The sequence below is a fragment of the Talpa occidentalis genome, unplaced genomic scaffold (assembly GCF_014898055.3).
Source record: "Talpa occidentalis isolate TD23 unplaced genomic scaffold, MPIMG_talOcc4v2.1 talOcc4.5, whole genome shotgun sequence".
In the NCBI taxonomy this organism is placed as follows: domain Eukaryota; kingdom Metazoa; phylum Chordata; class Mammalia; order Eulipotyphla; family Talpidae; genus Talpa; species Talpa occidentalis.
Genome location: NW_023604861.1, coordinates 9,282,604 through 9,306,668, shown reverse-complemented (window position 1 = coordinate 9,306,668; position 24,065 = coordinate 9,282,604). Strand labels below are relative to the sequence as shown.

The window sequence follows — 24,065 nt, the reverse complement described above, 5'->3', positions numbered from 1 at the left end:
CAAATTCTTTTTTAGGTCCCTCCTCTCCAGAAGTTTCTAGGATCTTCTCTTTATCTTGGGAGTTCTAAAATTTCATTCACACCACATGCTCAACTTGAATGTTCATGGTTGTTTGTTGGTTTTGGTTTTTTTTCAGTCTTAGAGAATAGTCTGTGTTTACTTTCACTGTTTTTTCCCCTGTGGTTTCATTTACTTTACTCCCTACTTCAGTTCCTTTACTCCATATTAAGAATCCCCTTTTGGGCCTCCCTGGTGGCTCAGCAGGTTGAGCACAGGGCTGTGAAGCTGTCCACAGCTTCTGCAGTGCAGGTTTGATTCCCGGCCGGCCAGGGGGCTACCCACATGGCACGGCAGACCTCTCCTGACTCGTCTGCTGCTCCCCTCAGCAGTGTATTTCAGTAGATCTGCCTGTTCTGATCCCTACTCGGTCTCTAATGAATTCTCTCACCCTCCTGCGCCTCTGGCCTGTGCTCCAGTTCTTGTATAAATAAATAAATCTTTAAAAAAAAATCCCCTTTTATTAAGATGGGCATAAGATCTGTAGCCTCCATTTCTTTGTGTCTTCATTTAATTTCCCATACTTTCTATATCTGCTCCCTCCCCATCACATCTGGCCACTTTCCTGGATCCTATCGTCAATCCCATCTATTGATTTTTTTCAGTCCTGACATATTATATGAGTGTAAATTAATTTCTAATAACTCTTTCCTGTTTTTTCTAAAGATTCAATAAGTTAGTTTAGTCATAATAATGTTTTAAAAGATCTCCTGTTTCTTAAATCACCTATTTTTTCCAGAGAAATGCAGAGTTATTCTGTGCAATTATTTTTTCCTCAAGTGTTCAGCAATCCTTAATTATCCACTCATATTTATCGATAAATCCAGGCTTACTAATGTGAGTGGCTAATGTGGGTTTCCTTTGCTTACATTCATCTGTTGCTCCAATAAATATCTCCCTTGCATTAGTTTCCCAGGACGACTGAGGCGAATTCTCCTCAAGCTGGCTGCTTTTCTTAGACAACAGAAAAGGATCGTCTCACAGTTCTGAAGGTTAGAAGTTCAAAAAGGAGGTGTTGGCAGGGCCTTGCTCCTAAGACTTGAGAGAGGATCTGTCACCAGCTTCCCTCTTAGCTGCTGGGACCTCAAATGCCCCCGGTTTGTAATGCTCCCCTTCTCCCTGTGTCTCCTCAGTGTCTTCCCTTTTCACACTGCCTCTGTCCAAACGCCTGCCCTCTTTAATAACACCAGCCAGACTGGGTTAGGACCCACCCTGATGACCTCATTTTAACCCATCTACAAAATGCTGCCAAAAGAGGTCACAGTCCCTGGTCCTAGGGGTTACAATTTCAACATCTTTTGAGGGGAGCATGATCCATCCCATATCACCTCTCCATGGTAGGTAATTATGGGTTCTTTGTTGATGAGTAGAGACCAGCAGCTGGGCTGGTGAGTTCCAGTTTGAGAAAGACTCTCCTTCTGAAACCTCCCCCCACCACCTGCCCAACATGGAATTATTTAGAGAGCAGGTTAGAGCATGGTCAAATGCTATTGCACCCAGATGCTCGATGAGAGAACAAGAGTGGTTACCCTGATTTTCTGTATACATTGAACTTTGCTGTCATGGTCAGTTCAGACTATTATAACATGATATCACAGATTGGGTGGCTTAAATAACAGGAATTTATTTCTCAGCATTCTGGAGGCTGTGAAATTCAAGATTAGGGTCCCTGCAGATTCAATGTGTTATGAGGACCTCTTTCTGGTTTGCAGATCCTGGCATATTTTATCCTTATTTGACAAAGAGAGAGCTCTAGTTTATTTTTCTCCTGAGGATATTAGTATGACTGCAGAGTCTCCACCCTTGGGACCTCATTGTATCCTAGTACCTCCCAAAGGTCCCCCCTCCAGTATCATTGCATGAAAGGGTAGGGTTTCAACACCTGAATTGTAGGGGACCCCAGCTTTCAGTCTATAACATTTCCTTCTGCTTAGAGATGGGAAATTCCATCTCTTTATGACCTTGAGTTATTTTAAGCACACAGCTCAAAATGTATTTCAAAAAGTATACACTTAAACCTCACTAGATATGCTTTGTCTGAAAACAAAATATCCTGGGATCTGTTCAGGATCCGGGTATTGCTACCTGCTCAGCGTTTGAGCCTCCTCCTAGGAGGGTATGCCTCAGTCCTGTGCCGCCCCAGAGGGCAGCGCTCTGTCAGGTCTGCAATCCCAACTCAGCTTCAGTCTCAGGTCCTGGCCAGAGGGATGTAACCAGAAATGTCCCAAAGAAAAGTTAGCATCCAGAGAGGAAGTGTGCAGGCATGAGAGGAAGCATTCTGGAATAGACGGAGGAAAATACAAAAGTACTTTCCAAGTGATGATGAGGAAAGTTTTAAGTGGAAGTCTGGATTAGAGCAGAAAGAAATGATGCTTCCTAGGAGGCCACCTTTGGGATTCTAAAAAGAAATGGTTAGGCAGATGAAGAGGAACTACTGCCATTTAAACCGTGCATTAAATTCGGGGAACCAATAATTCTAAAAAGCATTAGGTAACAATCCACAGCATTTATGTCAATGTATTGGGCGTGTATGCCAAGCCATGTAGGATTTCAGGAGGGAGAACTTTGATTTTCCAGCATCCCTTGCTGGCCTGAGTCTAAGGCTGATCATTGGCCTTCCTGGATCAGACTTAGTCCCTGATAATTCTTCATTCCAAGAAGTGACCGAAAGTGGGAGCAGGATGTGTGAAACTGATCAGGAGGGACAGTCGCACTGCCTGAGCAGGTGTCCGCCTTCTCCTGCACCCCTCCTTGTGGAGCCAAGTTCTGGGAATGACAGCTGTCCAGAAGGGTGTGGTCCACATCCCCCCAATGCCAGGGAAGAACCCCTGTCCCTGGCAGAATGGTGAGTGCTCCTTCCCTCTCACTGGGGCTGTGTTACCATTCGACCGAAGGACAGGCAGCCCTCACAAAGCCATTCCCTGCCCAAGTTTTCTGAGTTTGTACAAGACAATTATGATTTTTTAACTGATGTGATAGAAAGTTTGGGGAGCACTTCTGTTCCCAAGTCTTCTCTGCAATTGGAGTGCGAGGTGGTCTTCTTTCTTCTTCTGGAGGCTTGGAGAAAGCTCTTTGCAGCTGTTCTGATTTGCCAAAACCTCCCACTCTGCCACGTACTGCACTCAAGTCTGCAACAACCTGGTCTTCTGCCATCAAGTGAAAATTAAAATACCCTCTTTCTTCCAAGAGCCTTTTGGGTGCAGGCTGTAAACCCCATCACCACCATCAAGTGCTCAGCATGAGTTGGAAACCTCTAGAACTAATGGTCCCAGCAATGTCCCACAGCCTGAGAAAGGGTCGATGGCTGTTAATTTGTGTGTGCCAGTCACCGTGGCTGTTCTGGGGGTACATGTTGTGGCAGAAGGAGGCAAATAGCCTTTAATATCCACTGGAGGTCAATGTATTCCACTGTATACACTGTGCTTCAGATTCAGTTTTAACCTTTGATGAAATTTGCAGCGTTGGGATTTTTATGCTAGAGCAGACACAGGAAATCACAGGTGCGTCTCATTTTGGTTTTGACTTACAATCACCGCGGGCCCCTGGAATGTTCATAGGAAGTTCTCTCCTTAACTTGAGTGTAACGTGTCAGAAGTCTACAGCTTGTCTCCGTAATGTACATGAATAGGTAATATTGATTTGGGGAAATTAATTACCAGAAAAGCAACTCACAGCAGTTACTGACCGTTGAGCAAGATTTGAGAGCCCCCTTGTGGTTACAATAAATCTAAACCCAAAGCAGATGAAAAGCTTTTCAGCTAGTTTTTCTGTTGCTGATTTTTAAATTTTTTTTCTCTTTTCAGTTACATTTGCTTGCTTAAAGGTTTTATTTTTTTTTTTTCATTTTAGTTTAGTATCATCCTATGTTACATCATCTCAATGCAGGATTCAGAGATGGTAGCAGTGTCAATTGTAGAGCAGGCTACTTTTTTTAGGATGAAACTCAGATTCTTAGCACCGAGAGAAGTAATTAAAGCAGGGGAGGCACATTTAGGGAAGGTCACAAAGCAAGGGGATTATAGTTGAATCATTCCGTTGCATAAGGACGCCTCGCCTTATTGTAATCCATGTATCGATAGCACCAAGCACACCTCTAGCAGTCCAGCTACCTTTATTTGGAACAGATTAGATATTTCCTCAGATTTAGCTATAGCAGAGGAAAGTGGGGCAAGAAGTGTCCTCATTTCAGTGTTTTAAAAGCTCTAAGAAATGAATGTTGAAAGCTATTACCTCTCTGATGCTTCAGTCAAGCCTCAAGAAAAATATTTGCAACTTAAGGTCACTGTGCTCCACACTTGAATAGATGAAGGCAGCACCCAAGGCGAAGTTTACACAGAACGAATTGATTTTTTCTGGGAGATTTGAATTATCGTGCGTGTATTTTTCTAAATTTCTGTCATTGCTTTATTAATTAGGCAGAATTACAGCTATGCTTGGGAGCCCAGCATACCTGAAACATCCCACTGAGTGTCCATGTGTCAGCACGGCTTCTGGAAGAAATTCAAGCTATTATCGTTCATAAGTGGATTTTGCAGAGAACCTGACTAGGGCTCTGTGTGACTTCCGGCATCATTTGGTTTCCTCTAGAGTCATTTGTGGGATGTCACAGGCATTTAGTCACAAGTGAATCACTAGCTCTGCCTGTTGTGCCTTCCATGGAGGAAAAGGCCACCTACATGAGCTTAAGAAGAGAAAGAGGGGCCTCCCCTGTGGTTCAGCGGTTGAGCACTGGGTTGCGAAGCTGCCCGCAGCCTCTGCAGCGCCAGTTCGATCCCCGGCTGCTCCCCGGCCACCGGAGGAGGGTCCCACATGGCGCTCAGACCTCTCCTGCTGCCCGCTGCTCCCCTCAGCAGTGTACTTTGGTCCTTCTGCCTGCTCTGCTCCCTGCTCTAGCTCTGGTGAATTCTCTCACCCTCCCGTGCTTCTGACTGTACCCAGTGCTTGTATAAATAAATAAATAAATGTTTAAAAAAAAAAAAAAAAAAAAAGAAGAAAAGAGAAGGGAAAACAAAAGAGAAGCCCCTGTCGTGTGGACCTAGCTAGAACACGGGAAGGTTAAGTGGGGTGTCTGGCCTGTTGCCCCTGGGGGCACAGGTGTAATTAGCACAAGCAATTAAGTGGGGTATCTGGCCTGGCAGGGCGTGAAACGGAGACTGGTGCGCAGGTAGTGCTGGCCAGGATGAGACACCAGGCAGCAATCACTGCGCCCTTTAATAACTATAGAAAATTCCCTTCTATGTCTTTTGAAATATGGAACTGCTTTTGCAAAGGTGCAAAATCCATTAAGAATATGCATAAAATTACAGCAGGGGGAGGAGAGGAGAGGAGTCAAAATAGGGGCGGGAAGAGCAGATGGATCACGGGTGTTATGATGGTGGGGCCACTCCGGGGACCACACCTGAGGGGAGAAATCAAACACTGTCCGATAATTAACAATGATGGAAAAAAATAAATTAGTCGGAAAAAATAAGACTATGCATTAAAAGCTACAAAGGATGTATCTTAAGGATTTAGTCTCTGTCTTAAATAAACCCCTACTGTCCAAAATTAGATAAACTGAGCATCAATAAGGATTATGACTGCCATGTACTGAATTCATGAAATATGTTTAGATTCATGAATTCATAATGATTTAAGAACAAACAAGCCACATGATCAAAAAGCCCTTTTGAGGAATTCTAAGGAGATAACCTGTAGTTCTGAAAACTAGTAAATGAGTCAACATTCATCTCTTTCCTGTCTGAACTACACCCCAGGGTATCAAATTGCTGATAAGGAAGTTTCTCTTAACAGAAGCATTGAGCTAATAAATGAGGAATTGATTGAATTAGAATATCACATTTTTGCAGTCTTCTAATGAATGATCACCAATGGCTATTGGCATTAGAAAAAAGAGATCACCAGAAATAATGGGCCTCCAGATTGAAGTCTACAGCTCTACCTACTGAGGAATAAGAGCTTATTATTTCAGAATGATCCCCACCCCTCCCACACACATACAAAATTTTAAATATTACCCAAAGTATATCCATCTGGCATTTCTTTTGTGTGTGTGCTTTAAAGATTTATTTATTTATGCATACAAGAACTGGGGTACAGGCCAGAGGTGTGGGGGTGTAAAGGGATTCACCAGAGACAGAGTGGGGAACAGAACAGGCAGATTGACTGAAGTACACTGCTGAGAGGAGCAACAGGCGAGTCAGGAGAGGTCTGCTGCACCATGTGGGTAAGCTCCCTGGCCAGGGATCGAACTCATGCTGCAGTGGCTGTGAATAGCTTCATATTGCTGCGTCTTAACCCATTGCACCACCAGGGAGGCCTATCCAGCTGGCATTTCTAACTAGTTCTTCTGGGTCCCCTTTTCAGCAAGTTCTAAAGGGAAAAAAAAGAACCAATATACAGAATCAGTGAAACCTCCAAACTGTAGAATAATAATTTCTTTATAACTCTTTACTACATTAGTGCAAAATAGGACATGTGGGGTCATCAAAAGATGAACATTTTCAGGTCAGCTCCTGAGGTCAGGTTCTGTCTAATGCACCATTGTAGCCCACAAACCCAGCATAGTATTCGGCATGAAATACATAATCAGTGGATATTTTTAAATCATCAGATAAATGAGAACAGTAGTTGTTTCACCCCAAGAATGTTCTTTTATATCACTAAGCATGTTTCCACATTTGTAAAATTTCACCTCTGATAGAATTTTGTGGAGAGGATAAAATGAAATAAGAGATAAGGAAGGTGTTTTGAAAAATATCAGCATGTTATGTAAATATAAAAACATTCTTGACTTTTATATTTAAAATATTGTTTACGATTTAAAATTTTATTCTATTTCACTGTACTGAAGTCGTTTCTGAGACTCTGACATGCAGGGAGGCAGGGAGGTTGCTGAAATGGAGAGTGTGCCCTTACGTTGAGAGGCAGCTATGTTTCAGCTACTGCAGAATCATTTACCATCATTGTTTTATTCAATGATTCCCACCATCTTATGATGTAAGCCTCTATACATGGCTATTTAGATGTGGCAAGTAAGCTTCCAGAAGTTGTATGAGCTGGGCCTCCCCGGTGGCGCAGCGGTTGAGCGCTGGGTTGCGAAGCTGCCCGCGGCCTCTGCGGCGCCGGTTCGATCCCCGCTGCTCCCCGGCTCGGGAGGAGGGTCCACATGGCGCGCAGACCTCTCCTGCCGCCCGCTGCTCCCCTCAGCAGTGTACTTCGGTCCTTCTGCCTGCTCTGCTCCCCGCTCTGGCTCTGGTGAATTCTCTCACCTTCCCACACTTCTGACTGTACCCAGTGCATGTAAAAACAAAAACAAAAAAAAAAAAAAAAAGAAGTTGTATGAGCTAAACAGGTCATATGTAACATGAGGAAGACCTGAAATTTGGACACGGATCTTTCTAAATTCAACCCCACCCCCACTCCCAACACTGCACCTTCAGTGAGTTTCCAGTATGCTTGAAATTTGGCCATTACAACCATACACTGGCCAAATGAGCAGAGCTTGACTTGTAGTTTCCTTGAATCTTCTCTTCTTGAATAAAGGCCTTGGAACTACCAACCTCAAGATCCTACAACCTTTGAACACATATCTAAGTGTGTGTTGCAAGACAAGAGAATTATCGCCTTGCATGAACTTGGGCTTTATCTGAATTCTTTTGCATAGCTATTTCTCACCATCCTTTCTTATCCTGAGATTACTACAGCTTTTGGCTTCTAGATTCCTTGCAACTGCAATAATTCCTCCTTGTCACTAATACCCCTTCCTCAAGTACACATTTGCTATGCGGTTTTGTACTGAGTTCAGAAAAATCGTTTTCATGATGTCTTCTAAGTTGTAAATATCTTCTGATGCTCTGGATCCAGACACACCAGTAGTTGGGGGTGAAAAAGATGCCCTTGGCCCTCCTTGCTTCCCCGTGCTCCCACGGCCCTCCACGGGCCACCTCACCCCCACTTCCTGCTGCCTCCCCTCCAGCTAAACAAGTATGTCTCACTGTGAAGTAATCACTGTGCTTCTAGAACATTGAGATCAACAAAGCCTGGACCACTGTAGCAGGAAGTCACAAACTGCATCTCTAAGACATTCTATCACTTCAAAGATGATGGAAGAGATTGTCAGATCTCTCATCCCTGTGAAATTATGGGCGTCAGCTAAAAGCCTGTGTCCGGACTCAAAGGGTTGTTTTGATGTATCAGTTGGCCAACACGAGTTCAGCAGTGGATGTAGACATGGAAATAGTATATACTCAGTAAATTTCAGTACATTGCAATAATGTTAGCCATTGCTGATAGTGTTACTCATATCAATTTTCAGTTCACATGGAACTTCCCATATGTTAAGTTAGATTGGTCCTTAGCCATTGCCTAGGGGATGACCTCCCAGGCCCTTTCTCTGAGAAGTGGCAAGGAATGAAATCACATGGGCATCTCTCAGGCATTTCATTTAATATGCTAAAATAATTGCCCAGTCTAGAATCTAGGAAAATCCTAACCAAAACAAAAAATCTTTTCTCCAAGAACATGGCAAAATTTGGACAGAGCTCTCTTTTATTTTTTTTCTTTTTGGTTCTTTGTGATGTTTTAGAAAGATCTGTATCAAAACTGTCAAAAATAGACCTAAATATTGGAATCTGTGTCTTGTTCTTATATATTCTGACTTACTTCTTTTCCTTTCCAAATTGGCTAGGACAAAACAATTGCGGCTAAGACACCTCGTGGCTCCCATCCTGTGTAATTCTCACATTCCCTAAAAGCAGTGCCAGAAAAATTAGCTAAGAAGGGAGCCCAGCTGCACACGAAGGGCCTGATAACGCAATCGGAGTGTACTATCTGGTGTTCCGCTCTGCCCGACTGGGATTAGAGCTGCGAGTGAGACTGAATTGGGCCTTATCTCACTCTGGGGCAGCTCCAGGCTCCAGGCGGATGCCCACATGCATAAACTACAGATCTGCAGAGCAGAGAACCTGAGATGTCCTCATGCCCAAATCCCAGAGACGCAGCACAAAGCCTCTTTGGCTCAGGGTGCCTCTGAACCAAATAATCACAGAAGTCCCTGAATAATGCATGAGAACAGGACCCTCCCTGGCACATTTGCAACTGTACAGGGAGGAACTGTACTCGGTAAGATAGCAACAACAAGCTCCTGGAACATGCATTCCCTGAAATTTATTCTTGCAGCAGCCACTTGGGGAAAAGTGAAAGCAAAGATGACAACCAGCCGAAAATCATGGCATTTTAGTGAATTTGAAGCTCAGAGATTCCTTGTCAATATAAAACAGCAACGTGACAGGATTTAAAATTGTGTCTTATTGATAAATAATACCTCTCCCTCTAGAGAAGTGGAGAGCGACCAATCATTGAGAACCCTCTGGAAGCCTCTTATTTCATGCTCCTGTTGGGTTGGTTGCGTATCATGTGTGGCTTCCATAATTATAGCTAGCTGACGCCTCGAGGTTGCAGAAAGCTGCTTCTTAGGAGGCTGTGTCTGTGAGGACAGGCATGGGATATAATTGGAGGAGGGACTTTGTCTTTTCCAACCCAGATGTCAGCTCTGATAGAGCTGTAGTGTGGATAAGTGGGATTTGGTTCCACAAATGTTTAGACTCTAATTTGATATTCCAGATGCTCATTAAGTATCAAATAAACAAACCCTTTTGGAAGGATGTTTCCCCACTATGATATCACAGGCTCCGTCCTGACTGTCCTGGATTTTCCTGGTTGGGCCCCTTCCTGGCCCTACTGTACTTCTCCACTCCTTCTTAGGAGAGGAGAGAAAGGAATATTTGTCAACGACAATGTTAACGTTAGTCACTAAGATATATTTCTCTCATATGACAATTGTTTCTTTTACACTGCATCACTTATTCAATGTCGCCTGTGAGCAGCACAATTTTGTATTAGGTGCTGAGGGGTCTCGAAGCCTAAGGTTAACTGGTTATTAAAAAGAAACTTATAGGAAAAATGTGACCAGGCCTTTCTCATGTCAGCTCAACATGTGGTAAGTGATGCAGAAATAAATAAATAAATAAATAAATAAATAAATAAATAAATAAATAAATATATTGTTAGAGGAAAATTCAGGGAAGATGGATATGAGACTTGAGCTGGGCCAGACAGACAAGCAGGATGCAAAATAGTATAGAAATAGGCAAAGAGTGAGGACAAACGCAATGCCTCTGTGTGTATTTAGAATTTTTAATATGTTACCTTATAACAGCACAAGAGACCTGACAGTTGTAAAACAGCCATGGAAAAGTGTGTCCTGTGCCTCTGAACTTTAATAAACCATGATAGCCCATATGATAATTATCTGTTGAAGTGATCATTGAACTAACCAAGGCAACCTGCTCCCTAATCTTCCTGAGTACATAGGTATTTGCCATCATTACCCTGGGGCCACAAGAATGACATTTCTAAAGAGCTGCAATTGCTTTACAGACATTCTTAAATGAATTCGCCCAAGCTCTCAATGAAGTCAGTGGCAAATGGAAACCCTGCTGACAGTGCGCTGTCACCCAGACAAACAAAGTTATCTGTCTTAGGGAGTGTTGTCGTACAGGCAGATTGACAGAACAGCCCCTTAACTTGGTAGTTAGCATTTCGTTCACTTTACCAAAATCATCAGATGCCTGAGATCCCCTAGAGGAATATGTCTTAATCATCACTGACTCCCCCATGCCTCTTCCTAGTGCTTGGCAGATACAGAGAGCCCCACTAATGCTTGGAGAATTAACAAACGCATCTAGGGGGTACCGGGAAATAATATTTACTTGTTTATATTTCCAAAGTCTGGGGAGAGCAGGTTAACTACAAGGGCAAGTATGTAACTACCAGGACAAAGCAGTAGACAGGAGATACTCGGTCTCATTTTAGGAGATTGAGTTAAAAAAGAACAGGAGCCCATGAAGGTCTTTGCATTGTGACCACAATAGCTTCTGTGGGGCACCAGCTTGTCCTTTCTCCTTTTCTTTGCTTCACTTTCCATAATGTTGCTTAACAAGTAAGGCCTAAAAAAGAAAATTGTAGATTTCAGTCATAGTGAATCCTTTAAGTATTTTCCCTTAAAAACCGAATCAGGATCAAGGGGGCAGGAGAAAGTAAGATTCCATTGCTTGGGAGTGGAGAACAGATTTATGAAACTACAACAAAGTTTGTGAAAAGTGTGTGTGGATGTATAGACATCATTCTGGAGGTAGACACCCTTTCATCAACAGTTTTCGCATGTTTCCATTTCAAAGTACAGAAGCAAATGAAAGTAGATTTAAAAAATAGGGATGGCAAAAATGATTTAATTAATCACATTTCATATGTTATTTTCCTGAAGGAAAATAGCTGGATGTTCATCAAACCTATTGTATTTTACTATTAGAAAATATTCTACTTAGCAGGATTGAAATAAACATACATGAGAATATGTCTGAGTGAAGTAATACCCAAGTGCTATTAACTACTCCATTCTACAACATGCCATGGGACAACTTTGAACTTCATCATTATCAGTGTTCCATTAGTATATTTTTATCAGTTGATGTCAGGGTACCTTCATTTATAAATAGACTTCTTACCTATTGGGGAGAACTTAGAGACAGTTAGGACTTAATTCACTCATGTAGGCATCACCCTGAAATTTGGTTAATCATTGTTAAATGCAATCTTAAATTGAATAAAGTTAAATTTGAAAACAAGAACTTTTCAAGGCTCAGCCAGTTTCAGCCAGCTTTGAGACCATGTAAATTTCCAGGGGAACACGGTCAGCAGGCCGTCTGTGGCCAGTGTCCCCCAGTGAGACCCAAGGGCCCCGCATTCCAGCAGCATGTTCCAGTTAAACCTCTAATGTCACAAACCAGTGCAATTTCCAGCCCTAAAATCCTCCAACTTTTATAATTGTTCTATAAATCTTGATGATGTCTGAGACACATAAATGGAAGTTGAGCTTTATTGATTGATTGTCGTCATCTTTTTTGTTGAACTCCTTTTGTGTGTTTTCTGTCTTGTCCAATTAATAGGAGAATTCAGAATTTTCCATTTGTGATCTCAGTTAATCCAATGCAAATACCCCTCTGATATTAATTCTTTCATCCTGATATGTTTGGATTCTTTATACCACCCAAATGACATCATCATCATTGTGTTTATATATATATATATTCATTAGACAATTGTTTTGTGAAATAAAAATCAGTCTCTGCTTAGAAAAATGAAAAAGTAACAAGAGCAACATTAACAAAAGCAGGATTAATAAGGCCATAGAAATATCTGCTGTGAGCAAAACTTTATTGTCAACATTTTCTTACGGAGCCCAGAAGCTGTGTCAGTCTTTTTTTGCTTTCCCTGCTGACCTTTTGGAAAATTTTCTTCCACTGATGGAATTGTCATTCTGTCACAGCAAAAGACAACAGAGTAATGTAAAATGGTGATTGGCAAAGCAAGGACTTGGGCTGGCCTGTCTGCAGTAGTTTCAGTAAATTCCTCGTCCCCTCTAAAGGGAATTGAGTATTACTTAAGACTTTGAAATTGCTTTAGCACATTTCAGAACTATCTGGCTAGATAGTCAACATAACACAGTAAGTGAATAATTATAAATATACTTCATTGATTCATTTAAAAAAAAAAAAAGCATAAAATCATTGCACCCTTAAAGTCTTTTTTTTTTTTTTTTTTTTTTTGGCTTGGTATATATATTTTATTCAGTTTAGTGTGACCAAGTAGAGAGGTATAGATGGTTGTGTTTAATGCATTAATTAAGCGCTTTCTCTCTTCATAATATAATGCCTGAGGGCCTCCCCGGTGGCGCAGCGGTTGAGCGCTGGGTTGCGAAGCTGCCCGCGGCCTCTCCGGCGCCGGTTCGATCCCCGGCTGCTCCCCAGCCACCAGAGGAGGGTCCCACATGGCGCGCAGACCTCTCCTGCCGCCCGCTGCTCCCCTCAGCAGTGTACTTGGGTCCTCCTGCCTGCTCTGCTCCCTGCTCTGGCTCTGGTGAATTCTGTCACCCTCCCGTGCTCCTGACTGTACCCAGTGCATGTATAAACAAACAAACAAACAAACAAATAAATAAATAAAACAAAAAAAAACATGCGTCTATAAAAAAAAATGTAAAATGCCATTTAAAAAAAAAATATATATATATATATATGATGCCTGAAAGTTTTCTTGAAGGTAGCCAAACTTGAGCTAAATCCAAGTTCAGTAACTTCCCACAAGTGTGACCTTGGCAGTTTATTTCATCGCTCAGTATCTTAAGTGTTTACACCAATAAGTGAAAGAAGTAAGACTGTGAGCACACCTGGCGGGGTCACCGGAACGGGCTGCCTGCGAGCAGCGTCAGGCCTGACACACAGGAAGCTGACAACATCACTGGGCTTGGGCTGTGCTCCACGGGGAGGCATTTGGCACTCAAGTGTTTCAGTGGATTTTTATAAATAAAAGTGTTAACATTGCAGTTTGAAACAAAATTAGAAAGCTTCTGCCCCCATCTTGAAAAAAGTACTTTCTTCTTAAATAGTATAGGCAGAGATCAGTCAGACTGGAATGAAGGAAGCATCTCCAAGAAGGGTGGATCATGCAGGCCTTCAGCATTTCACTCCTCCCTAATAGGTTGGTGGTGTTCATCTCCTCCCCAGGGCAAGTTCCCTCCAGGGCCTGGACTGCGTTCTTTTCCGTGGGTCTAACCCCCCAGTGAGCCGCTCCCTCTCTGCACTGACACTTGGTTCGCACACACTCTCCTAATGTGACCTAGTCTTGCTTTCCCTCTTCTCTCTTGACCATCCCTTCTCAAGCAATGAGAACATGTCCTCACCAAAGCTGACTTTTGAGGTGTGGGGAGAGAGGAGATCTTCTCTACAACTTGACACAATAGCCTCCATCTGCAACAAGCAAATGGAGATGCAGAAATACTGAGTTAAGATCCTCTGTGATTGAAATATAAAGCAAGAGACACTATCATTTGTTTTTGTTTTTGTTTTGGAGAAAATGTTTTTGTTTTTTTTTTTCTTTGCAAAGGGACTTTTTTTTTTTTTTAGAGATTTATTTATTTATTCATACAAGCACTGGGTATAGTCCAAAGCACAGGAGATTGAGAGAATTCACCAGAGTCAGAGCAGGGAGCAGAACAGGCAGACTGACCAAGTACACTGCTGAGGGGAGCAGTGGGCACGACAGGAGAGGTCTGCGCGCCATGTGGGACCCTCGCCGGTGGCCAGGGATCCAGCCAGCGCTGCAGAGGCTGCGGGCAGCTTTGCAACCCAGCGCTCAACCGCTGTGCCACCAGGGGAGGCCCATTTTTATTTTTTTTACTGTCATTTAAATGCAAATATATGTCCTAGCAAAATATAGATTTGATTCAAGGAAGTGACACCTACATCTGCTTCCTTTACTAAAACAGACATTTGACAAAATATGACATGATGTAATAAATTAATTCTTCAACAGATTTCCTTCATTCCTTCCATCTCTATTCCATCCAACCATCCATCTATCCGTCTGTCCATCCTTATATCCATGGGTGGTTGTTTTAGTGTCAGGTTTCTATGAAAGCCAGACACTAAATTGAATCAAGCAAAAATCTGCTGTCTAGATGCCCGGTGGAGGGCAAAAGTACTTTTTACCCAGCTTAGTCATATTCAGACTTACGGGGCACCAGCCGTGGTGCCACGTTCTCTGCAGCACTGAGCTGATTCTGCAGGATAGGAAGTTTGATGATCTCTTCAGAACTTTTCAGAATCAAGTTTGTCTGTCCAGGGGAACTCTCAGTAAACAGAACTGACCCTATATTTCTGAAGCTGGCCCCCCTCAATGAAACAAGGACAGAACTGGGGTAAAACTAGACTAACTTCTGTGGAAAGACAAAAGACCAAAGATCTCAGAACTGAAGCCAGCTTGGAAGTCTTGCGTGCAACCTGCTGCTGAGTAGGGTCCTGGTACTGGTTCTGTGACAAAGGGACCCCCTGATGACAGGGAGTAGGCAGCCCACTCCATTTGTAAGTTGCTAAAATTCTGAAAAGGGTTTTCCTTATTTTGAGTCAGTATTTGCTTTCTCTTAATACCTACTCATGTGTACTTACCTGTCGACTTTTATAACATGTTATAATGACTTTTGCCTCTTTATGCTTCTCTTGCCCTTTTTCATCCAGATGCACCCTGATCTTTATCCGATCATTCTGAAGCCAGCCATTTATAATTATATATTTCTTCTCATCGTTCCATTAAATGTCATTATGTGAGATAAGATCTGTGACTATAACCAAAGCACCTGACAATTGATATGCACTCAATACATACTAATTTTTGTTTTTAAAATACCCATGTGGACAGCAAAGTACAAAGTCAAATAGGTCCAGATTGAATTGCAGTTCAAGATTTACCTTGCTCTAAGATCTTGGGCTATGTTTTTCACAGTCTCTATGTTCTCAGCCCTTCTAGAGGAAAACAACAATGAAGCTCATTGTACTAAGTTGTTTGAGGATTATCTGTGCTGGTATCCATATAGCACATAGCACCGTTCTGAGCACAGAGTAGGTACTCAGTAAATATCAATCTCCACACACAGCACATCCTTCCTAACTCATCTACCTCTTCCCCAGAATAGTAGTGTAAAGAGAAAATATTTATGCATATCAGCGCCAGCTTTGCCCTTTCTAGTCACACAACCTTGGCTAAATCGCTACTCCTTGTAGCTTCCCTATCAAATAGAGCCACGTCTACTACCAAGATTTGCTGTGAAAGTCAAATAAAATATCAGATGCATAATAACTTTTTTTTTTATTTTTTAAAGATTTATTTATTTATGCATACAAGAGCTGGGGTACAGGCCAGAGATGCGGTGGGGGGGGGGGCGGTGAGAGAATTCACCAGAGACAGAGTGGGGAACAGAACAGGCAGATCCACTGAGATACACTGCTGAAGGGAGCAGCGGGCGAGACAGGAGAGGTCTGCCTCCCCATGTGGGTAGCTCCCTGGCTGGCCGGGGATCAAACTCATGCTGCAGAGGCTGCGGATTGCTTCACAGTGCGGTGCTTAACCCCCTGTGCCATCCGGGAGGCCCCCAGATGCGTAATAACTTCAAACAAAATCAGGGCAAGTTCTCTGAAAGGTCAATGTCATTGTCGGGAGGCATTTATTCGTGAATCATTGCTGCATGAATGAATGATCTATTCTCCAAGCCTCATTCCTCCTCCCACTGGAAAAGGCAAAACAATTCAACAAACTTAGTATTGAAAACCAGTCCCTGTGCACTTACATGCCTGTGGGCAAATGCAGGCAGACACTCTCAGGAGAACATTTGGCAGAAGAGCCAGCGGACTTAATGCTGATGTAAGCACCGCAGGGGCTCAACACCCAGGTCACAGCCGTCCATGACTGACGCTCTTCCTCTCGTTTCTTCCAGGAATTTCTACTATATCACAATGTTGCGGGATCCAGTGTCACGATACCTGAGCGAGTGGAAACACGTCCAGAGGGGGGCCACGTGGAAAACCTCCCTCCACATGTGCGATGGGAGAAGCCCCACACCCGATGAGCTGCCCACCTGCTACCCCGGGGACGACTGGTCTGGGGTCAGCTTGCGGGAGTTCATGGACTGCGCCTACAACCTGGCCAACAACCGCCAGGTGCGCATGCTGGCGGACCTCAGCCTGGTGGGCTGCTACAACCTGACTTTCATGAATGAGAGTGAACGGAACACCATCTTGTTGCAGAGCGCGAAAAACAATCTGAAGAACATGGCCTTCTTCGGGCTCACGGAATTCCAGAGGAAGACACAGTTTCTCTTCGAGAGGACATTCAACCTCAAGTTCATTTCTCCCTTCACACAGTTCAATATCACACGGGCTTCCAACGTGGAGATCAACGAGGGCGCCCGCCAACGCATCGAGGAACTGAACTTTCTGGACATGCAGCTGTATGAGTATGCGAAGGACCTCTTCCAGCAGCGCTACCACCACACCAAGCAGGTGGAGCACCAGAGGGACCGGCAGAAGAGGCGGGAGGAGCGGAGGCTGCAGAGGGAACAGCGGGGCCACCAGTGGCCCAAGGAGGACGGGAGCCCAGAGGGAGCAGTCACTGAGGACTACAACAGCCAGGTGGTGAGATGGTGACCCCCTGGCCTTGCCTCCCTCCAGGGGGGCGGCTGGACAGGCACACCTGTGACCTTGGAGAACGTTGGACCCTTCTGAGGATGCCTTGGTGTATATGGCTGGATTTAGACACCTGCTTTCTCTTTGCCGTCATATTTATCCAGCTGGAGATGATCTATCTTGCTCCTTTCCTCCTGGTATTTTCACTCGGTGATATTAAGTAGACTAGGAGTGCACCCAATATAGACCAGTTTACATGGTCCAGGAAAGAAGCACCCAGAAAGGAGCCCTTGGGATCTCACAGCAGCCTAGGTTATGCTGGGGCGCCTGGACCCCGCAGAGGCACACGTGGAAAGCACACTATGGCTTGGTTGCTCAGCTGGAGCTGGTCTGCTTCATCCTGTCTCTGTAATGGTGGCATGTCATTTAAAGAGAGACAGAGGCCTTTCAGCCTTGGCTGAGGTTTCATATTAACCCTCGCTTAGCTGTTGGTTCTCCCCTTTGAACCGTATTTGAATGTGGTTTAAATCACGAGTATCGTGTTTTGTGTTGAGGATGTTTTTAAGCAAAATCACTTGACTATTGCCCATCAGTACAGGTTGTCATCTGGCAAAGCCCCTGCATCTAGCCCTGAGCTCTGCTCCCCTCATCACTATCTTTCAGGGAACAGCAAGCAGATTTAAGACAAGCAGATTTAAGCCTGAGGCTCCTGAGAAATGAACTTTGGTGAGGGCATTTGGGGAAATCTTGCTTGTTAACTTATGCCTCGGAGGGCACGTTTTACCACTTGTTATTTTCAATGCAAGGAATGAATGACAAATTAAGAGGTGAAAAGCAGGAGGTAAACACTGTCTAACATTCCCAAACCTGCTACAGAACCTTCTTTTGTAAAGGAACCTTAGAGTTTTACCTTTTGGAAACAGTTCTCTGATATATAATCGTCAGTTTTGAAATGTGATCACAGAAGAAAAGGCATTTAGGAAGAATTTGACCAGAAGAATAGGAGCTTCCCTAGCATGTCTACAAAATATATTCTAGGTCCTTAAACAAATAACTCTGGTTTAGGTCAGGAGACATGGAACTCGCTGGGACAGCTCTCCCAGGAGTTTAGAGAGACTCAGTTTCCCAATATCTTGACTCTCTCCTGCTAGAGAGTTTAATTTCTCTCCACCTGGCCTTTCCCTGGTGTTTATGGTGGCTGCAGCCAGTCAATCAGGCTAGAGTGCAGAAAACTCGACCAAAACATGCACTGCATCGTGTCAATGCTGCTTATTTTTTCACCATTCTCCAGTGCAGCTACCAGAAAACCAGGTTTTCAGATAATCAGGGGAGAAGTCAGGAAGAAGGAACGGGAGTCCCTTGCCCAGTATTCAGCAGGAGGATCAGAGTGAGTAGAAAGTTTCACAACAGATTGATTGAATCAATCCCTTTAAGGAAGGATTGAGCAAAATGAGAGAAACCCCTAAATCAGATTGAAAAGCCTATTGCATTGATATCCGACATGTTTGATGTTTAAGCCAGCTTTACATAAGCCACATCTCAGCTTCTGGAATACCCTCTCTGGGGCTGAGAGAATCGGCCCCAGATTCATGCAGGAGCCGCCTGCATGGAGGTGCCTGCCCTGTGTCTCCATCCTAGATCTGGAGAAGCACCTTAGCGCTGGTCTTACTGGCACAGGTTTCATCTGCCACATGCCAGAAGGTGTTATGGGAGATTTCGCTGGTGCCTGGCATGTGGGAGGCCCTTTTCAAGGTAGATATGACCCTTCCCAGTTTCATAGATGAGAAAAGTGAAACCGTCAGACAATCAGCAGCTTCCATCTGCCTGTGGAGCTCTTTTCAGTCCATCGTGTTCTCCATACGGGGTAAAAGCCTCCCGCCAATCATGCAGGAAGACAGCAGTTATTGCCCAGAGGGGTTGATCCATAACCCCGGTGGTGACACAACTGGGACAGCCCCAAGCCAGCAGTGACCCAGGGCAGTCCTGTCCACATCACCAGCCCATCAACAAGCCAAGACACTGCTGACTTTTTAAGCAGTGGGACTTTAGAGCCACTTAGAAGGATGACTTTACCAGGTCAAGTCAATTAGTTGATAGAGATGAGGATCACAAAAATGCTAGTGTTTCCTTTTCTGAAGATTTATTCCCGAGGTAGGGAGAGAAGGAGCATGGCGGCTGAGGTTAAGGAGCAGCTCTCATTCAGTCTTCAGGTTCCAGTGAGGATCTAATGTTCTGCCTACAGTGCATGCCTGCCACCGTGAATCATACATACATGCACATGTGCACACGCACATGAGCACGCAATAACAACCCAGTGCTTTATCATGTGGAAAATCAAAACAAGGAAGAAAGCAATCAGATCATTTCTTTTAAATTCACTGGACATCTTTGTCAGGGTGTGCGTGCCTGGCTGAGTCCTGGAGGCAGCCTCAGCTAACTTCACACAGTTCCTTGGCACCTCGGGATTTCTATCAAAAGGCTTCCACAGCCTTGCTGCTGAAGGTGTGACGTATGGGCTGCACTTGAGACCAGATATCATGATTTTCAGAGTAGAAACCATCTCTTTGTGTTAGCCTGAGGCCAGTGCTGAGCAAATTAAAAAGAACGACACGGCTTTCTTCCCTCATATCGTTTCATTCTAAGAAGCATGCTTGTCATATCCCGGGGTCCTGTGTTGATGGAAATGGAGATGTGGGAACACAGTTTTCTCTCCAAGAATTGATTGCACACCCCTACACTGAGTGAAGGGTGCGAGCAGAAGTCCTCTGGGCTGAGGGCTCCATGGGAGGTCAGCAGCCTTAAGATCCCAAACCAAATCAACTCCAGATTTGTTAGTGTTCAAAGCTCAGAATGAACCACCCCACCCCCAAAACACCAAAAATTCCCCAGGGAGTTCCCCATCCCATTACTCTTACCCCTTGAGTAGACTTTCCTTTCCTTCTTGGGCAGCCCCAATAACCAGCTTGGGCTGAGGTGTCCTTGTGTGTATGTGTATGTGTGTGTGTGTATGTGTATCTGTGCAGGTTTAATTTATTATTAGTGACTAAGAGACAATATTATCTTTTCTCTCTACTTCGAAATTTTCTTGGCAGCCTCCCCTTGGCAACTAGAGATAGAATGATGTGGATAACTTCCAGTAATTGATGACATTAGCAGTCAGTGTTGGCCAACTGTTAAGAATATCATGTATGATATTGAAAAATTATAAAAATGTGTTTCTTAGTACCTAAAGGACATAAGTTTGTCATATATAATTTGATCAGAAGTCTATAATATAAGGACTTATTTCAAAATCTGAGCAGAGATAGTATTAATATACAGAAGAATGTCAGCCAGTCCTTGCAAGGAGTTGAGCACAGATGGTTAAAAAATACAGTCTTTTGAAAGGGATTCCCTTTGGCTCCTTTAACAAAGAAACTCAACAGTGACTTCACTGAGATCGAAGCTCTTGCTCTCTCACTTAAAAGGCAAACTGGTGTGGTATCGCTCTGCTGCCTGAAGTCTCCAGAAAGCAGGTCCTCTCCTTGCCCTGCAGCTTCTACCTCCTGGCCAGAGATGACTGCTGGGTTCCTGCCATCTCATTTACATTTAAGACAGCAGAGAGGAAGTGGAAGGAAGTTGTATGTATCACTTCCAGCCACAGCTCATGGGCCAGTACCTAGGCGTGAGCTACATGTAGCTGCAAAGAACGTCAGGGGGGGTCTTTATCACTGGTTGTCATGTGCCTTGATAAATAGGAGGGCTCTATTATTAAAGAAACAAATGTGAAAATGAATACTGATAATAACGATCAGTCTCTGACACAGAAGGGAATTGAAAAATATTTCAAGTGCTTTTCAGTGTCATTTGTTTCATCCGATGTTTTGCAAAGGATACGATTTAAATTCATAACTTTGTATAGTACTTACTGCTTTTCAAAATATTTGTACATTGATCTCTTACTTGATCGTCCCTACACTCTAGCATATTAAGTAGGATCTCTATTCATTATCTTACTTGATAGTTTGACGTGGAGATTCAGAGATGTTGAAAGATTTCCCAGAGATTCTAGTTTATTAACAAGAAAGTTGCCAGAGCCCCAGTGTCCTTTTCTGTTATTCTGCTCAGCGTAGTGTTGGGACCGCAAATTGCAAGACTATGAAATCTAAATCTTTTTTGATTTCATCTTCCTTTCCCTTCTTCTGGAACTTAGAATACACCAACGGGGCTGGTGGAGTTGTCTCTCCATCCCCTTTTCCAGGGAGGAGGCCTCTTCTGAGGACTGACTGTCCTGAGACACGGAGTGTCGCAGGGAATTCTAGAAACACTGCCCTCATCAGCGCTGGCTGATGTTTACACCACCCAGTCCAGAAACTACTCCAGAGCAAGGCTGAGGGAATGTGCTCACGGCTCCTGAGGGAAGCTGAGTGTTAGAAAAATTTAGAATCAGTTGCAGCCTGAATAGTGACGCTTAAAGGGTGATCAATAGCACCCCTGTTCACAGACTCTGCCCTCCTCTCTACTCCTTCCCCAGGCCCCTGGAACTAGATCAGCAACTTATTACTTTGGTTCTAAAAGGTTATTTTTGGTCTTCAATGAGTCCCTTTGCACATTTGCCAGGGAGGGGACATGCTGTAAGCTGTCATAAGCTAACACCCTCACTCAGAGTTTCTGTGATTCCTTTCTAGCCAGAACCTCTAGCAGAGAAGGAGCTCCCGCACAACGGGGGCCACCCAGAGGTGGGGCATGGGGAGAGTAGGAGCTTCTAAGGGGGAAGCAGATCTTTCAAAGTTGGAAAGATGAGGAATTAAATATGTGCCCGACAACACTGGCAAATCAAAAAATGTCTAATACAGTTTCTGTCCTTAAGAACAAGGGCAGGGCAGGGTGGGGACACATGAACTGCAATTCTTTTGGCCATTGAGAGGAGCAGACTGGAGAATGGGGGGTCATGAGACAGGAGCAGAGTGATGCGGGGGCTGCAGGGGCTGGCGTGAAGGCTGATGGAGACTAAGCTGGGGCAGGCGCAGGAGAAGAAGACAGACCCGATCACACCTGCGTCTGAACGCTTTCCTTTCCCATAGTTTTTGTGCCTCCGGGGTCACCAGAACTCCAACTCCAGCCTGGGGGTGAGGGATTGAAGACTCTGCCCCGTGGGTCTGCCCCGTGGGTCCCCCCAGGGAGCAGGCTGAGCTCCTTTCTCCAAGGCACTTGGGCTTGTGTTACCTCCTCCCTCCATCCCCCACAGACTGAGGCTGCTGTTCCCTCACATCTGGCCCTGGACTCATCTGAACTGCTTCGCTGACCTTCTGAACGAGCTCTTCTGGGCAACCGACCGGGTCCCAAGACTGCAGTGTAATGTAGCCTAATGGGCGGGAAGCTTATGGACCCATCTTCAGGACACATTAGCAGAACCACCAACCTCGCAGAGATGCTGGGATTTCCAGAGGACACGCCTTGCTGTTGCCACCAGCCGCAAAAGTCCCTGCACTTCCAGGCAAGAGAACAGAACTGGGGATGGGAGGCCGTGGCAGCACAGAAGGCTCTTGGGCAGGTGTTCTGTGTTGTGCACGATGGAGACTGTGACTGTCATCCTCTGACACCTCCAGTGGAACTTCTGTGAGTCTCTCGGGCTTCTGCACCGTGGGCACTCAGCAAGGGGCAGGTGTCCGTGCAGAGAAACCTCAGTCCTTGCCAGGGCTTAAAACAGTGCTCTGGGGACACAGAGTTTGTGTGACTTAGTCATGATTACATTTGTCTCCTACCAACTTGTCGCTTCTTTTATCATGTGTTCATCTTCGCTTTCCTTTCCTCCCTACCCCCTCCCTAGAAGTACTTTCTGGGTTTTTGCTTGCATTCATTTTTCACCTGACATATCAAAGATGAAAAATGTTGGAAAGGAAAATCTGGACTTTTATCTAGTGCCCCATTTTAGCTGTAAAGATAGTTATTCAATAGATAGTAAATTATTTCTCCTAAGAGATATTTCCTTTTGTTCCTGTGCAATAATATGTATGAACTTGGGTACTAGGAGATTGTCTTGTGACATTATCAACCTTTATTGCTATTTAAAAATGATAGTTTGTAGAACCGAGGATTTCCATTGATGTGAAGCACAATTTAATGAATAAGTTACCATATTAAACTGTTGTGATGTCAAGAACAATTGTTTTCCCCTGTGCTTTTGTTGGACATTTTTGCAAGATGAAAAAAGTTGGTTAAACACTTTAAGGGATTTATGGAAATTGAATCCATGGGATCAGCTTTGTCAAACTCTAAAAAATCCATGCTTTGGATACTAATGTGGTTATTGGATGTGAGATTATAAAAGCAGCAAAGACAAAGAAAATACAGATTGAAACAATTTAAAATCTCAGAAGCCGGGGAGGATTTCACAGGCTCTCAAACACATAAGCTTCTAAAATCAGGGTCCTCTGTGAAGCCCCGCCTTCCTGGACTACCCAGCACATTGGAATTCAGTGTGAAATGTGGAAAAGCAACCTGGAGGCCAGGGGTGAGGGAAAGATTTGAGGCAGTGGTGGGGGAGAGAAGCTGGAATGGAAGCAAAGGAGTTTGGGTTCAATCTAAAAGAAAGGGAAGGATTGGGGGCAGGTGTGAAAGGGAAGAGAGAAGATGAAGAAAAACACAACTTTGAAATAAGCTTCTCTCCACGTCTTCAGTACACTTGGTTTATCAGAGTTGTTTTAATGACTAGTTTCTATATATAAGCAAAGAGAGAAGCAGTGAACTTGTAGCAGGCAAAGTTTCGTCTTTGAAAAATCCTGTCAATGATAGTTTTTCTTTTTGTTCTGCAGAAATGGGAGTTGGGACTCCTTCGTTGCTTGTGGGTTAAGGAGAGGGAGTGTTATAGGGCAGCCCCGATATTGAGCGGGTTGCCTGGCTGTGGGTCCTCACCCGCGCGCTTACAAGGGACTTATTCATACTCCACTACAGGCA

The 24,065-nt window shown here is 44.1% G+C and overlaps 1 protein-coding gene across 1 annotated transcript in view; it reads left to right on the top strand.

The window, feature by feature from the left end:
- The window catches only part of HS6ST3 (heparan sulfate 6-O-sulfotransferase 3), a 586,913-nt gene extending 564,923 nt beyond the window's left edge, over positions 1-21,990 (top strand). Inside the window, 1 exon segment of the mRNA XM_037528784.2 lies at positions 16,442-21,990. Within this exon segment, the coding sequence (XP_037384681.2) occupies positions 16,442-17,150 (709 nt within the window). The 3' untranslated portion in view covers positions 17,151-21,990.
- Positions 21,991-24,065: the final 2,075 nt, after the last annotated feature.